Here is a 16964-nt window from a genome sequence, read left to right on the forward strand (position 1 = left end):
TCATGTTTGTATTTTATGTTTATTTGAACAATACAAATAATTAAACAAACATTCTATTTCAGTTTCTACAGTAGACTTTTAGGTACTATTTTCAGTTGCTTTGGCTTGTCCATTACTGGTACCATCTCAATACCAGCCTTTCTAGTGTTTGTCCTTCACACACCAGCACAGATTATACCTTAGTGTCACATATGTAGCTATTATAACCAACCAAAACAGATGTCATATTTTGTACACAATATTTAATGCAAAATGGAAGCTTGAGAACTTTTTACAGCCTTGCTGGGGTGTGAAATGATGTGCCCTTTCAAAAAACATTAAAGTCACTATCTTCCGGACAAACAGCGAAACAATGAGTTCTGTACACAGGTATCACCACAAGGTACTGACTATAAGATCACTCTTTTCTAGAAAACACCAAATAAATACAAGCAATATATGCTGTTGTCGAGTTTCCTATTCTAAACTGTACCTGTGAAAATACAAATGGGCATGTTGTGAATATTTAAAGAGTAAAGTGCTTTTAACATCAAGCAAGTGAATGCATCTAGTGTTGTACCACAGGCAAATCTATATCCACTTTGGACAAAATAGTCTCCATGCAATTAGTCAGCAGCAATTCCCTGCATTCATTTATAATATTAAACTACTACATATTACTTCAGTCATACGGGGTTTAAGGTCAGGATACAGAATGTATACTTACAAAACTCAACCAATGCTCTACATTAACATACATTTTTGAGCATTGCTACAGCAAGGTGGTTTGTGTTGTTTTGTTTCTTTACCTTTTAAGAAACCAGACCTTTGGTAGTGTAAATGCAGCGTACACTGAAGATGCCACTGAACCAATACGTGAGCTGATTATGCAGCTGACAGAAATGGGAAGAAGAAAAAATCAAAAGCAAATTTAATGGCTTTATGCACTGTGCTCCTCCAGTCATGCTCTATTTTCACATGCCTCCCTGCAGGTAAGAGTTTAGACATGCAATTCAAGCAAGTGATTGCTTTCAGTTCAAAGACGGGCCATTTACTGCCAAGACGACCCTCCAGAATTGTGCTGAATTCAATTATACTTCCTTGCCTCAAGTTCAACAACACTTTTTTAAACTCATTGCTTGCCTTCAGCACAATATCTTTGGTTATATCGTCCTCCTCTATAGACTTGGTTCCATTTTTGTTACTGAAAGGCATGCCCACGGTTATTTCAAATTTGTACCGATCAAACATTTTCATGTGGCAGTTATGCTTTGTCAAATACTTGAGACGACACAATTCTTCCTCCTCCAATGTAACGTTTTTGGGGTCACAAAGAGGGTAGGTTTCACCATACAAGCATCTCATCCAATCACCAATAAAAAGCGGAAGCATATTTATTGCAGATTCTGCACTGTTGTCGATCTCTGTCACGCGCACATATTTGAACCGCCCAGTCCATGTCACTCTGTGTCCTTCCAGGTGACTACATAAAATCTGAGTACGTGCCATGTTAGTCTCCTTCCATGACCGGGGTCCGCAGAGGAAAGCATATTGATTCCATGTCAAGGTAGAGTTGTAAACTTTCATTCCCTCTGACCGATACACATAGAACCAGCAGAACAACACCACAGCTGTTATCCACACCAGAATGAGTTTCACGATCGAGCTTCGAGTGAGGGATTTAACCATATCAACTATGGAGAAGTTAACTTTTGTCCACCATCGGAAGAGCAAGGGAACAGTACACAAAACCAGAGTCACTACAATTTTCATGAGCTCCAGAGACACAAACCACTTAATGAAATGGATAAGACACATCAGCGCAATGCCTACACCGAGCACCGGGAGCGCAAAGAGAAAGAGAAAATAACCTATAGATGCACGGATGAGCCCAATGCCAGAGGACTCCCGTAGAATGACCACAGAGAGTTCGCACCACATAAAGCAGACCAGATACGGGACCAGGTAGCAGTAGGTGCCTTTAAAATTCCGTAGTTGTGCCATTCTAAAGAAAAGATAGAACAAGTACAAAAACAGAAGGCACGGGATGCTTACATTTATCACAAAGAAGTGGCCGACGGGAACAGTAAAGAAGGTTTTACCCAAGAATTTCAAGTAGCCAAAATTCCCAGGTAATACCTGCAGTAGGGATAAGCAAGCTGCTGCTATCTCAGTTATTAACGCTCTTCGCGTGTAAGGTTCTGCACATGTGCTTAAACTCATGTAGCTTGTCACTGTGAAGAAAACAGAGACGGTAGCTAACTCTGAGCATGGTATACAGTCTTTGCTTGCTATAGGGAAGGAAAAAATGACAAAGAATACTGAGAGTAAAAAATAAATGTATGGCTCTAAGTGATTCCATCCAAAGTTCACCTCAGCTTGCTCAACATCTAGGTTTGGTTCAAAACGAAGCAGTAAGTCAGTCAAAGCACGGAAGTTTTCCCAAGCCTTACTGTCCTGAAAAACCTTCAGTGTGCAAATCACCATAGAAATGAAGGACAAATAGAATATGACTAACGGAATAATGAAGGCAAAAAAATCAATTGTCAGATTACTGATGATGAAGAAAAAGATGAGAGCATTGATATGGTGTGTTGGAACAATGGTAGACAGCCAGTGCATTCCTGCCTTTGATGCAATATCTATAAGGTATTCTTTAATTTCCATAATGGCATGAAGCGGATATTTTACAACCTGGGAAGAGAGAAAGAAGCAATTTATTTATGAGCAGTTTTGTATCTTTACATCACATATATTCTTAGCTGAAACAGTAGCAGTCAGTTCTCTAACCTCAGCTGACGGGAAAAGATTTATATTTCAGATGAATGTTGCCAATAAAATGAGATTACTTTGTCTGAGATTATTAGCTCTATTTTGATTAATTCAGTCAGACGAAGCTCAGAGGCGATTTTGATTTCAAGGAAGATGTATTTCATTACCTTTGACACATATAATTAAATGGCTTCCTAGTCAAATATTCTGCTCTGCTAACTTCATACTGAAGATAAACTACATGGCTGCAGTCCTGTACTATCTTAAGTCTTACTTGAGCTGCAAGTACTGTACCATTAGAGCACTTAATCCTTGCAGAACAGTGGCAGAGTTGTGTATATGCATATCTGAATGTATAGCATAACAAAGTGGTGCATATGAAACATATGCACTTACAGGAAGTACTTACAGCTGTGGTTTATCTTTAAAAGAGCAGATTTATCTTTAAAATCTTCCCAGGCATCTAGGGATGCAGCTGTCAAAATCTAGTTTGGAAGCAGCAGAATTATCTCTAACTAATTACTACATGTTTAGGGATTCTTTTAACTCTACAACAGTAACTTTATGGGATCTTAGAATTCTGCCTATCTTACATGGCATTTTTCAACACAGTCACCAGACAACAGAGGAACTGCTGGATCGAATCCTCTCCCTATGTTCAACCACACTACACTGGTTTAATAATAAAGGTAAAGGATTTTTCAAACATTCTGTTCTTGCATCTGCACATTAGATGCCACAAATAATCCTCCTTTCCCCATAAAAAGATAGTTTTTATATTTCCCCAGAAAATTAGTCCAAAGGAAAGGCCAAGAATCCTTCAGCAAAGATCTATGCCTTGTGATGAACTAGGGCAACACACACAATGACTTGTGCCGAAGCTTATTTATTAGTGAAGGTATCCCTGTCGTTCTTCATAAATACATCTCTTTCCGAATATTATTTATTCAAAAGATTGGAAATACATACCCCTCAACCCCACCCCTACCATATGATAATGGTTACAAAATTACAAATACACCAAAAACTCATGTCAGCAGCTAGAACCTCCCTACCTTGCTTGAAATTTATACCAGTATTGAATGCATGCACCTTAATTTTCCCTTCTTTTACTACCTAGGAAGTATCGGTATAGAAAACCACTAGCAGCAAGTTCCACCATTCTTGAATTCCTTTATAACAGAACCCTTTCACTCCTCAAGACTACAGATAATTTTTCCCACCTGCTTGCTCCTGTTTAAATAACAAAGATATGAAGCATATAATAAACATCTATTAAAAAAACTCGACAGTTATGATAGGGACATCACCGAGACATAATAACGGTAGATGGCCCTCTTCCAGGGAAAACCATTATCCCTTTCCCTTAAATATATGACTCATATATACGAGACTGTAAACATATATAGGAAATCAAGCCCAAAAAGAAATTATAGCAACAATTCTTGAGAGTCAAGTGCAAGTCACCTCTCTGTCATCTGAAATGCCTAAGTTAAGAGCCCTTCAACATAACCTGTTCAGTGTTGCCTTTTTACCTTCAGTCGCAAGGGTAACTCTTCAGGAGTCTTCCCTGCCAATTCATCATCTTCCTCTTCCTGCATAATCAGGTTAGATGGGATTATTCCCTTTGCGTACTTCTTGGTAATTTCAACAAAGTCATCCAAAGCAATAAATTTTTTAGCTAAAAGATAAAATAGAAGACTTTGAGTAAACATGTCACTACAACACTGTACTGATTAAGAGTTGGAATATCAATTTTCTTTCCTGGTTTTAAAGATCTGCTCTGGGCTTCAAAAACTAAACTACTGATAACACAGGCTTACTTTACAACTTCTTCTGAGAACTGTGCTGAAAACAAGCTGCTTGTGCCAGCAATACATGACTCCACTGAATCTTGACAGACCAGTGAGCAAGTTTATTATAGGCTAAGTAGGAGAACAGAAGAGTGAGTGAATGTAGCCTGTCTGCAAGCATTCCAAGGACTGAGGGAAGAAGAAAAGAAGAAAAAAAGAAAAAAAAAAAAAAAAAAAAAAAAAAAAAGACTGCTGGGTTAGGTCACACAGTTTTAAATTGTAAGCTATTATAAATTTGGTAACTGCTTGAGAGAAATCTTTAACACTGAAAAAGAATTGTACGGGAACGGTAATGAATTATCTGTATGTAATTAACTTAAAAACTTACTTCTGATTTGGCATTTAACAGTCACTTTTCTGACTTCACAAGTTAAAGGCATAATTATGAGAAATGGCCAATTATTCATATCTACAAGACTAAATATAATTACTTACACTGTATTAATTTAATACGCTATATGGCTATACAAAGTGCCTTCCCCAAACTGTATCAACTGTGTTCTAAAACAGATAGCCAGCAACAAAATATACTTTGCTCAGCTGTACAGAGACACAAAAGTTTTCACTCTGTGCGGCAAGATCTTTATCTACTCCTGTGAGTAGACGAGAGGCAAAAAGTTACTTCTGGAAACTCTAGGGATGCTGCAAGACAGACTATGACTTACACACTGCTTCAAACTTTTCATAGCCAGTTCCTTACATCAGCATGGATTAGCTAGTTTCTATAGTAGACAAGTTTGATGTCATTTGTAAAGGAGGATAATTAACAGCAAATTTTTTCCATACACTAAAGTAAATGACACTGCTGTAGATATGAAAGACTTTTGAATGACAAAAATCTGTAACACACCTCCTACACAGTAAGTTTAGCTAGTCAGCTGATACAAAGATATGAAAGCTGGCCTGCTTAATACTAGTTTGAGATTTTAAAAAGGCAGAAAACCGAACTGCTTGACTAAATTCAAAATCAGAGGATTAGTGGTTTTGAGCCTATTAATTTCTTAATTTTAAAAAATATACATTTCTAGAAGTTATATATAAACATATCAGTATTTAATATTGAAAATGTTTTAGGTACAGAACAAAATAATTTATTTGTGTCAAAATACCTGCTACAGGAAGAGGGGTGTAGAAGAGTTCAACAGAAAAACAGCAGTGTACAAAAATCTATCTTTTGCCTTAATCTTACAACATGGATGTTGCCCTCTGCTTGGACTTTTACTTCCCTCCCTCCCCCTCCATTGCATGAACCCATATATACTTGAACACACCATCTAGCATGCCTCCCAAGAAACAAGAAGTTATGTATTTTTGCTAACTGTTCCTATCATTCAGACTGTAACATGATGATGCTTGCACAAATAAACCAGTGAGCCTCCTTAGCTGTCTTGGTGGGATCCAGATCAAGTCTGATACCAAATGTGTCATCTAAATTTATTGTCCTATTGGGACAAAATATACAGTGGTAAGAGTCTTTTTGGTGTGGAATCAGCAAGCAGACATGGCTAGAACCTCACAAAAATTCCTTAACGGCACTTTCACAGGACCGTAGGACATCCTGAGAGGGAAGGAATTGTTAACTCACTATGTATAGATTGCCTATCAAAGGTAGTGACATATACACTCCCAGGCACGCAACAACTGTTCACTGACAATGTCAGCTCTAACCTTCTGTTTATACCTACATTAAAGATAGCCCAGATCAGATATCTGTAACATATCTGGCTTAAAAATTATCTTCCAAGTACTGGCAAGATAAATGGAGAAACTCAGTGGATCAGAGAAGTAAACGTTGGAGAGTTAACAGCCGTCTTGTTCAGCCATGAAAAGATAAAAGCCCTGTTGAGAAGAGGTAACAGCTTAACTCCTACTTTAAGTGTTTGATGAAAACTTTTCGTTTTTAAATGTTATTAGTATTTTGTCAGCCAAGTGTCTCAAATTGATATAAAAAGTGTGTGTTGTAGATTCTACTTTATTATTCATAGATTATTTTTTTCTTCAATTTGGTTATGACAAATTCCCCTGCCTCCCCCATCTGCCGTAGAAGAAGAAAAATATGCACATCAATTTCTGCCTACGCTTACATGTAGGTTCATTTACTCTCCTGTTATTTTACCTGCCAGTTAAGCCTTAAAAAAAAATAAATTACCAGTTCCTTTTCTGACACTTTTTGAATTACTGAAGAATCCAGAACAAAATTACTTGCTTTGCACTCACACTATCAGCATGTGCTAGTTCAGCTAAGGGATGGAATGAACACTACTGTTGTCCACTAAGTGCCAACGCAACATAGCTCCAATGAACCCAAATACATCTGCCTAATGATACAATGGCCAGACAACGAAACAACAGTCTTATCCTTGAAGGACTATTTCTTGTTTTCCAGAAGTGGCAAAAATTTCACAAGAACAGCTGACTTACTCTCACAGAAGTTCTGACAGGACCAGAAGCTTGGTCTCCAAAATACTGTTTTTCCCCATCACCTCCTCCCTTACTCATATGCATAGGCATGTATCCCTCCTCCTCTTTTACTTCAGTGAAAGTGAACGTAAAACTGATAAAACTTCACCCTTCTTAGGAATGTTATTTTCAGAAGTCACCTGTCTAATGAACACAGTCCTTGAAGGTAAAAGAAATGTAACTCTAATTTTTCAAGGAGTTTAAACCTGCATAGCCCCACATTCGACTCACTAATCCACATATAATGCTTTTGTTACCTGTATTCTCAACTACAGATATATTAGTAAGTAACACGCTTTGCAACATTTAAAAATGCTCTTCACTAGCTGATCTGAATTGCACATGAACTATTTCATATGATCTACTGCATTTCAGGAAAGTGAGATTTTTCCCAACAATCATTAATCCAATCTTATGTTAGATAACGTTCTTGAAAACCTACACATGCTGCATTGTTTATATTGACTCCTCTCCTGAAGGCTCAGCAACATAGCAGTATTTCTTCGGTATGCAAAGCTAGGGAAAACTTTATTTCAATTCCAGCCCCTCCACCCCATCATACCTTACAAAACTCACAGATCTGGGTCTACACATCTGACCCTGTCTGTGTTGAGTGGTTTAGTTCTCCCCACCACATGAGCTAAGCTGCTCCTAAACTATGAAAGAAATATCTTTGCACGTGTTTCCTATATCAAATCTTGAATAAATACGGTAAAATAAACATTAATTATAAGGGAATGGCAAACAGAAGCAAAGCAAACAAAAACGAGGGATCTGTCTGCACTAAATGATTGCATAATTAATGTCCTTATTGTAATCAGAAAGCTTACTACAGTTCAGAACTAAAAAAAACAGTGCAAATTTTTTTTTGCTGGATAGATTTGTAGAGTACTAAAAGGACACGACTATAAAAATAAGTGACATGCAAACCTCTCTTAGTATACTGATCACTGACAAGTTGACTGTAATGGTGACGTCTTCTGTGAGTTCACATGCAGATCAGTTATTTACCTTGTACACATAATAAATTGACACTATCGGTTTATAGCAATCCAAACTTGCTATGCGTTCTTACTCCACCAGCACAAAATTGCTTAGCAAAACTTAACAGAAACCAAAACCACAGGCAAAGACTGGAAGCAGCAGCATGCACTCACATTCACTGCTCACTAGTCGCTCCAGCATTCTTCTCTGTTTCTGCACAGACTTTGGGACCGGGCCAGGTTGCTTCTCACCACCTGGTTCAATAACAAGTTTATGAAAAGTCAAAGCAATCAATTAAAGTGATCAAACAATAACTCGAATGTTCTTCAATCTGCAATATCTGGAGAATGGTGTTTCCTTAAAGTCAGGAAAAGAAAAGCATATGTATAAACAGGTAAGAAGTGGCTATATAGCTTTTTATATGCCTATTACTGTATTAGAAAAGGGAACAGCATCAACATAGCTAACAGACTGCTGTAATGGCAAAGCGAGCCAGGTCTCTTAAAGACTGGGTTTATAAATTGAAATATCTAGTAAGATAGCATCAGGATGACTGTTAAAGAGAAAAAAAAAAAAAATCAAACACAGCAAAGCCATAAAAAAAAAAAAATCATTTTCCAAGGACAGCAAGTGTCAAATGAAGATATTTTTAATATTTGGTCACTTAACAGAATCACAACCTATAGCACAAGTTATCAGGCCTTTATGAACTAACTTTATTGGTCCAGAGAGCACAGCTGTTAAAAAAGAGTTAGTCTCGTTAACACCGTTACTTTTGCTTAAGTAGATCATACATTCACTGTTGTTTCATGCCTGATGGTTTATAAAGCCCTTTAGGTTTCTAGCTGTGTTCTGTCTGTAAGTCTGTATTTTATCAATACCATAAATCAGTTCATAAACAAACCTTCGTTGTCAACTTGTCCAACATTTTCCAGTAGTTCAGAAACTGCTAACTGCTTCTTCTTTTTTGGGTTTAATTTCCAATACATGACTAAGGCAGCTTTTCTCACAGCTCTCTCCAAGTCAGTCTCAGATGATAACTTTTTCACTTCTTGCTCATTCTCAGAAGTGATGCCTCAGGAAAAGAAAAATACATTATATACTATTATCCCACACCCATGCAGGAATGACTGATCTGCCCACAATTTATTTTTCTCAGTTTAGCCTGAAACTTCGCAAGTTTCATTCGCATCTTGACCACTTAAGTAAATTACTCAAATGCCCTTCTATGACCACTGCTATCAAAATCTAAGCACGTTGCTTAAGTGTACACTGTACTTCAAAGACTGTGCAAGACACGCATTATCCTTATGTCTTACTTCAACTTTTCAAGTACAGCAGTATGCATGGGTGACATGTAAAAGCAAGAATTTAATGAGAGTTGTTCTGCTTGGGTTTGGGTTGGGTTTGTTTTTTTTCCCTGTAAATAAGAGTTCAGATAGTTGGCAGACAAGAGAAGACCATTTCAAGTGTGGGAAGTAGCATGAAGGAGATAGGAAACTTAAAGTGAAAGAAGACAATAGAAGATCACCGATTAGGAGAGAGGCTGGAGAGGGGCAAAAGAATGAAACAACAGCAGATATGTAGGTGGTGTGTGGTTATACATGACCTTTACAGTCAAGAAAAGAAGCTTCAATGAAAGGTGGGAAGGGGAGGAACAAGCATGAATTCCATGAAGGAATTCAAGCAAATAATTAATATAAATGCTTTCATAAGCACTATTGTTAATCACTGCTTTTTAAGTCACCTGTTTGAAGAGACTGTCAGCATCTACTCACATGAATATTCCCACTATATTTTAACACCTCTTTTCAGCGTTAAAATGAATATAGTATAATTTCAGATAAAGTCTCGGAAAACCCATACCTCTTCTGTCTGCCAGGCATCTACGCAACAGTTTGACAGCTTCTCTTCGACCTTGCTTAGCAGCAAGGATGAACCAGTCAACCGCACTACAATTGTTAAGTTCTTCATCCTCCTCTTCTGCTAATCTTAAGAAGTGTTTCCCCACCTAGAATAAGTAGGGAAGAGAATTCCTTCAATTTCTGAAATATACTACACCCTCTCCCTCCCCCTCCCGGAACTCAGCTAGAATAAATTCTCTCTGAACAAAAGGTCAAAACATTTGCTGCTGGTACTGAAGAACATAGCTGTAAGTTGATCTTTCACAAGGAAAGATCAGTTTCCAGAACTGGAAGCAAGAAGGAATCGCAACACATTTAGCCAGGCCAATGCATTAGCTGCTTTTGGTCTTCAGGCATTTAGCAGGATCAGGTAAAGCTCCTGGTGTTAAAAGTTTTCTTGAATTCTTTTCCTCCTATAAGAATGGTCAGACAACACTGCTAGTCTCATGTAAGAAACACAAAAATTAAGTGTAATAACCTGGTACCAGTGACATTCAGAAATTCAGATGAAGCTACCGACAAACGGCCTTGACAAGAAAGGAGGCGGCTTCAGCAGTGAAATCCCTGGCTCATAGCAGTTTAGCTACCAAAAGTCAAAGCAAACTCATGATTAAATAGTGAATGGAATAAAACTAATACTGATCAAGCATCAAGGAAATTCAGCGAAATAGCCTGTAAAAACCCTTCTATTCAGGATTACAGAAATTATCAAGCAGTTGCCTGTATTACTGTTTTACCAATAAGAAAAACACCACCTTTCTTCTTCCTTCAAGAAAACTGAAACATATGATAATATACTAGTAAATATATTTATGCAATAGCATGAAACACTTCTGGTTATCATACCATAAGGCAAAAAAACATTAGCTGGCAGAATGTGGCCAAAACTCCCGGACATTTTATCTGCATGCCTGAAGAATCTGGGAAATGGTTTTGCTTGGCTCACTGAAGTAACAGAGAGGCAGTACAGTTACATTCTAGGAGTGACTAATGCAATACCTTAAGAGTATAGCTCCGTAAGTCCACAGTATTATCTGCTGAAAAGAACCTGTTTGAACAGTTTCTCTGAAGTTTTGCCTTTGGTATTACCATTAAAGGTGACTAAATGCCTACCTCTGAAAGATTAATAATTCACAATATTCCCATGTAAGTTAATCACACTGATATAATCAAAAATATATTTTTCTTCCCACGAAGGTCACATCTCCAGCCCTTCAACTGGTTTCATACACCTAAGTGAGTGCTCTGACAACTTCTACATACACAGTTATTGGGTAGACATCATAATGATTAAACCCATAGCACATACAGTGAAGCTATCCAAAAGACATACAGAAATCAGAAAAAAACCTAAGTAATCCAAAAGTCATAAGTAAACAATCATTAAAGTCATACCAGAGTTCAATAGGCAGTGCACAGATATAGTGGCAGATCAAGAAAAGAGTATATGAGAAGGGGAAAAAAAGAAAAAAAAATAATTTAGCAATTGCCTGGTAATTTATCACCTAACTGCAGATGTACCTTCAGCTATTTATTTCAGAAAGGAATTGCTTGAACAAGTTACACAGTAAATAACATCCTCTGACAAGAACAGCTGTTTCTTGAGCATGTTTATATTTATAGCCATTGAGATTTTGAGCAAAGGTTTAAGAGTAGTAGCACATAATGATGCAGCTCTTCAGTTTATAAGGACCTCTTGGACACAAACTCATATTGCAACATCAACTAGCAGATTCTGGAATATGTCATGTTGCACAAGGCTACTGGACAAGCAAAACAATAGCATATACCTGTTTTATGATAGAAGGGGTTTTTTTTGCTTGCCTGTGGGTTGTTATTTTTTTCGTGGGGTTTTTTGTTTTGTTTAGTGGGGTTTTTTAAATTGTTTAGTCTTTGTTTGATTTGTTGGGTTTTTTTTGGGGGGATTTAAGTTCAGAATTAAGATTCTACCTACCACCACCAAAACACAAACTGAACCCACCCCCAAAATCTGAGCAACCAGAAAATCTTTTCCCTTTACTTTGATTATAAAATTACAAGATTTTGTCTATGTTAAAAATTTTGATAGCAAACCCACCCACCTACCAAGGCCCATAACAAACATCAAAGCTTTCCATGAAATACTACTGGAAGGTCTCCCAGCTCTCTGAACAAGCCCTGTGCAACAGCCACCTTTCACTGTTGTAGCAAAGCTCCTTACAGGGAACCACTGAGGACAGCTGCAAAGCTCTGGCACGCAGCAATCAAAGGAGGAAGAACTGATGAGAAAAAGCAAGAAGAACTGATGAAGAAAGGTGTTAACTTCAGATTTGTCATTTAAGCAGTGAGGGATTCTCTCTTTCCCCATGAGCCAAAACCATGAAATAAGGTCATAGTTCGTAATAACTTAACAGATCTTCACACTGTACTTCTCCAAAGGTTGCTCTCACCTGTGGGCTTTGCTAACCAAGGTGGTTATCTCAGGCAGTCCCCTTGCAGAGATCCTCCTCCACTTAAAGACACAGAGCTACCTTTTCTCCATTACAGAATTCCAGCTGTGGGTGTCTCATTTACGTAATTGCTGTACAGTTATTTCTCAATAAAGAAACTACATAAAGCTACAGTAATACAGGTTGACAGCCACTCAGAGTGCATTTATTTCCATAGTCATTGCAGGGCTATTTTTTAATAAACTCATAGTAATAACTACAAGCTAGTGAACCAAGTGATTTCTCATGTTGCCTTCGTAACTATTAGCAAACAGCACAACAGTGCCATCTCAGCTTCTCATTCATACTCCTACAAAGGTAAGAAATAAAAATAGATTTTTCTAACTGATACTAAAGCGATGTATTCAACAACAGGGAAGAAATATTTTTTTAGGGTTTTAAAAACTAAAAGTTAATTCCCTCTTCACAAGTCGCAAGAAATCTGATTGCATAGAAAAGAAATTACTGTATTTGGGGTTCCTTTTCAGGCAGTCGGTTCATGTTGAGTGCATACTGAAGCAAAATTGCATGCTGGATATCTCTTTATGACAAGAATACTATTATTGTGTGGGAATAGAAAGTGTACACAGTTAAAGAGCTAAAGGAAGGGAGGGAAGGTGGAATTAATTGAGAAGGATAAAAAAAGATATTATTTATATACATACATATCCACACATCATAGACTTAGATTACATAAGGTATTTCTTACTCAACTGGAAGTTATACCCTGGAAGAGTGTTTATGGGGTTTGCTTTTGGAAGAGTATTTATGGGGTTTGCTTTCTTTTGTGTGGAGGAATAGAGCCAAAGCTGGGTTTTACAGCAGCGACGCCCTCAAGGCTAAAGCTTCATCCTCTGCAAAGCCACTGGCTGTTTCAAAGGGGAGGAATTTGTCACTGTCTTGGGTTACAACTCCAAGGACATCTTGCCCCTCAAACAAATTGAGATGCAGTGGGGAGCTAGCCTGCCATATTTATTTTTTTTTTTTTTACCAGCTTTAAAAGGAAAAGAGTGGTGATCCTTGGGGAAAAACCCAAACCACCAAGCATGTAGGAGACCATAACCACTCCCTTTTGCCATCAGAGAGCTGGAAAAGAATGCCCAAGTAAAAAACTAATCAAGTTAAACACGAATTAAAACCCTTTTAAACAACTTTAAGCTATTTATACTAGACCAATACACCAGATAAAGGAATGCAGCATAAAATTGCTACATTTTTCTAAAACCTAAGGGGCACCAAAAGTGCTAATACATACAAGGACAGAACTTCCATTATTAATTCAACTGTATCTGCCACTGCACAACTTAACATAGCTAATTTCAATAAACAAGGAGGATTTTTTATTCTAAAATGTGTTAATTCAACAGCGAAATGGTGTAAGAGCGGAACATCTATCAATCTCTGTTCCTGCTAAAGCACCTCAATGGCAGTTTCTTCCACAAAGTCCAGCCTGAGAGTCCTGGTATCTTTAATATAGCGCAGGGCTGAACCAACAGCATTTAATAGCCCCTCTCTGCACACCTCTACAGTAACTGTTTGGCATATGCTTGTAAAAACAAACAAAACCACAAAAGTAGCTCTGTACCTCCTCCATTCTCTCAGCTTACCCTACCCGTTTTCTTGTGTGTCCTACAGGCTTACACAAGAGCTGAACCTGAAACCAGTAGCACACCCAAGCAAGCAGCATTTCTCAAGGCAGAGAAACCATCTGGCATCACCTTTCTGTGAATAGTTTTGATCAAAACAGGTACAGTTCAAAGAGGAGATAGTAGTTCTAAAGCAAGCAGTGCTACCTTTGGAACTAAGAGTAAACAAGACTGGACAAAGAACATGTAAAATTACCTCAGTTTGTGCTTTTGGTTCTCCAGCTTTGGCCCTCTCAAGCAGTTCCTCAAAAATCACTTCAGGTTCTTCCTTCATGCCCTCTAGAAATTAATTTGATAAAGAAAATCGTTTACTCGCAGTATTTGAAAGTATTTTATAAATGATTGCTATGCATGGTTGAAGAATTAAAGGATCCTATCTAAATAAATCCAACACGAGTGTTTTGTGAAGAACAGTAGAAATTAACTCATTACAATATTTACACTATCTCAGTGTTGTACTTCAGCGTATTTACCATTACTTGTTATTTGGTACCTGCCACAAGATGACATACAGAGCTTACGGTTGCTCATTTACTTCCACAGAAGTAATTTCTCAATAGAATATTTATTACAGTAAACATGAGCATACACGGAACACGTAGTATGGATCAGCTTTTGTACTATTACTATTCTTATTTTTAATAGCACTTCAGTCTTTCACTCTGCAGCCTTTTTATTTAGTAATGGAGCCTTTTCAAGAGTTTTCAGAAATTAACCAGCCTTTTAAAACATGTCCACTACATTTGAAAGCTCAGCTCCTCAGTGTCTGGAGCATCCAGAAGATATCAATGATCACACCTTATAAACCTCACTATTTTGCGTCTCACTCCACATTTGCACCTAATTTTTTCTCCTTTCCTATCTACTATACACATACAGACTTAAACCATTTTTTTATTCAAAAGCATCATATTGCTCTACCAGTCAATCATAAAGAAAAAAAAAATATCTTGAGAGCTTTATCTGACACCCAGTGTCTGTACTTGATGAATGAGTAATAGATTTAATGGAAAAGCTAACAAAGGCCAGAACTGCTACTTTTCATGAGATGACTTTCGTAAATTAGTTTGGAAGAATTTTAAAGAGAAAAATCAATACAACTTACGCTCTTCAAGTTGGGAAAGCGTAAGAAAGGACAACAGACCTCTGACTCAATGTTAACAGCTTTACCAGCCAACCTAAGATTGTAATTAGCAAAATACAAACAACAGTAAGCACCAAAGTGTGACCCGCATGTACATTATCCCACAAGGCCACCAAACACACCATGACACTAGCTGCATACTGAGGGCACAGACAGCACAAGAAAGTGTAGTTAGGAAGCTCCATTTCCAAAAGCAGGAAACAGAGAAGCTTTCAAGCATCTAATGAATTACCTGTTTCAGTCTCTACCTTATCTTGGCAGCAATAATGTGTAAAGCCAGTAAGCAGCTCTGCTAGCTGAGGTACCACTCAGCATTAGCTCTTTTTTCCAAAGGTGGGTGGAAGGAAGAAATAACCATTACAAAAAAAATCTCCTGAAGAACAGGGCTACTTACATTCTTTAACATTCCTGGTACCGGGACTATTTCCAAACAAGAACAGGCTACAAGCCAATGCTTTCATTAAATGGATGTATTTTAACAAGACCAAACCATGAGGTAGGTTCTCTCCTTCACCATGCCACAGTTTTGTCTGCCAAGCTCCACTTGGAAAAATACTAATGCCAGATAAGAACGTGCTGTCTGGCTAAACAAGGCACATAATGACAAATAATTTTCATTTAGCACTTGGTCTTTTCAAGCTGTAAAAATATTATTGTAAAATAGGCAAACAGCATCCCAGCAAAATTAACCACTTTATCTCCTTGCCCTGATATATAACCAACAGCATTGAACTCCAAACAAGTCAGAAGCCTGTTTTCTAGATGGCACCACTCACACCAGCAGACATCATTCAGGGGCTCTCTGCTAACAATAAACAAGAAGTTACAGGAAAAAGTATATTGTTTGAAAGAAACAGTATTCATCCATTTACACCACTCAAATGAGAAAAGTTGGGTAAGGCAGTACTCTCCTGTTCCTTCCTGTGCTTTCACATCCATTAACTTCTTTTGCATCAAAATTTTGGCAGCAACCGCCTTGGCAATGCAATTTTTTCTGTTCAGGGGTTTCTACATGTTGATAGGAGAACACCACAAATATTTCGGTAATAGTCTGGATAAACCAATACAGGAGGCACCATTCAGAAGTTAGCTTTTGCTAATTAAGTGGAATTTACACACACACACAAAAAGCAAACTACAGAAAGTCATTTGCTAAACTGATATAAGCCTTAATAAGAAAGGCAGTTTTCTGGCAGCTTGTACAAGCATAGCAGCTTCCTTTCTCTCCTGCTCCACTTGTCAGACATAGGAGCAAGGAAGGCTCTGACCCTTTCCATGTCTTCTTGTTCAGATGAATGTCAGTTAGATAAGAACACTTACTATAATAGAAAGCTGTAAAGCATTCCCATATTGGTTCTTTAACACCAGTATAAAGTTAATGTATTGTAATTACATTGCAGATTAACATATAATATTCTTTGCAAAGAAGGTAAAAAAGCAAAAAGCAAAATTAAAAATGTGCAGCCTTATGGTACCACCCTCATTGAGAGAAGAAAATAAAACATGCTGGTACCACAGCAAGCATCTTGAAATATTTGTTCTATCAGAGCTGACTGCCAGGGGAAAGAAAGGCTTTCTGCTGCTATTTTCAACCTGCTGCCCAATCACTCCTGCTCAGTTATCACTTCTATGTACTCTCACATGTGACCTATAAGTACAAATAAAAGATAAATAAAGTTATGTTTGTGGGTTGGTTCTGTAGTTGTAGGGCAAGGGCAGAAAGGCAGGTTGTGGAGTGTTTTGGAGATCAAATG

General features: G+C 37.6%; 1 protein-coding gene across 2 annotated transcripts in view; it reads right to left on the bottom strand.

Annotated features, from left to right (window-relative positions):
* The window catches only part of WFS1 (wolframin ER transmembrane glycoprotein), a 34002-nt gene continuing 17038 nt past the window's right edge, over positions 1-16964 (bottom strand). For both annotated transcript variants that reach the window (XM_055796607.1, XM_005243077.4), the window contains exons 3-8: positions 14263-14345; positions 9915-10059; positions 8953-9123; positions 8222-8302; positions 4287-4432; positions 1-2673 (exon numbers count right to left, since the gene is read on the bottom strand). In XM_055796607.1, the coding sequence (XP_055652582.1) occupies positions 865-2673; positions 4287-4432; positions 8222-8302; positions 8953-9123; positions 9915-10059; positions 14263-14345 (2435 nt within the window). In that variant the 3' untranslated portion in view covers positions 1-864. The remainder of the gene's footprint in view (positions 2674-4286; positions 4433-8221; positions 8303-8952; positions 9124-9914; positions 10060-14262; positions 14346-16964) is intronic.

Source organism: Falco peregrinus, chromosome 2, assembly GCF_023634155.1.
Source record: "Falco peregrinus isolate bFalPer1 chromosome 2, bFalPer1.pri, whole genome shotgun sequence".
NCBI classification, from domain to species: Eukaryota; Metazoa; Chordata; class Aves; order Falconiformes; family Falconidae; genus Falco; species Falco peregrinus.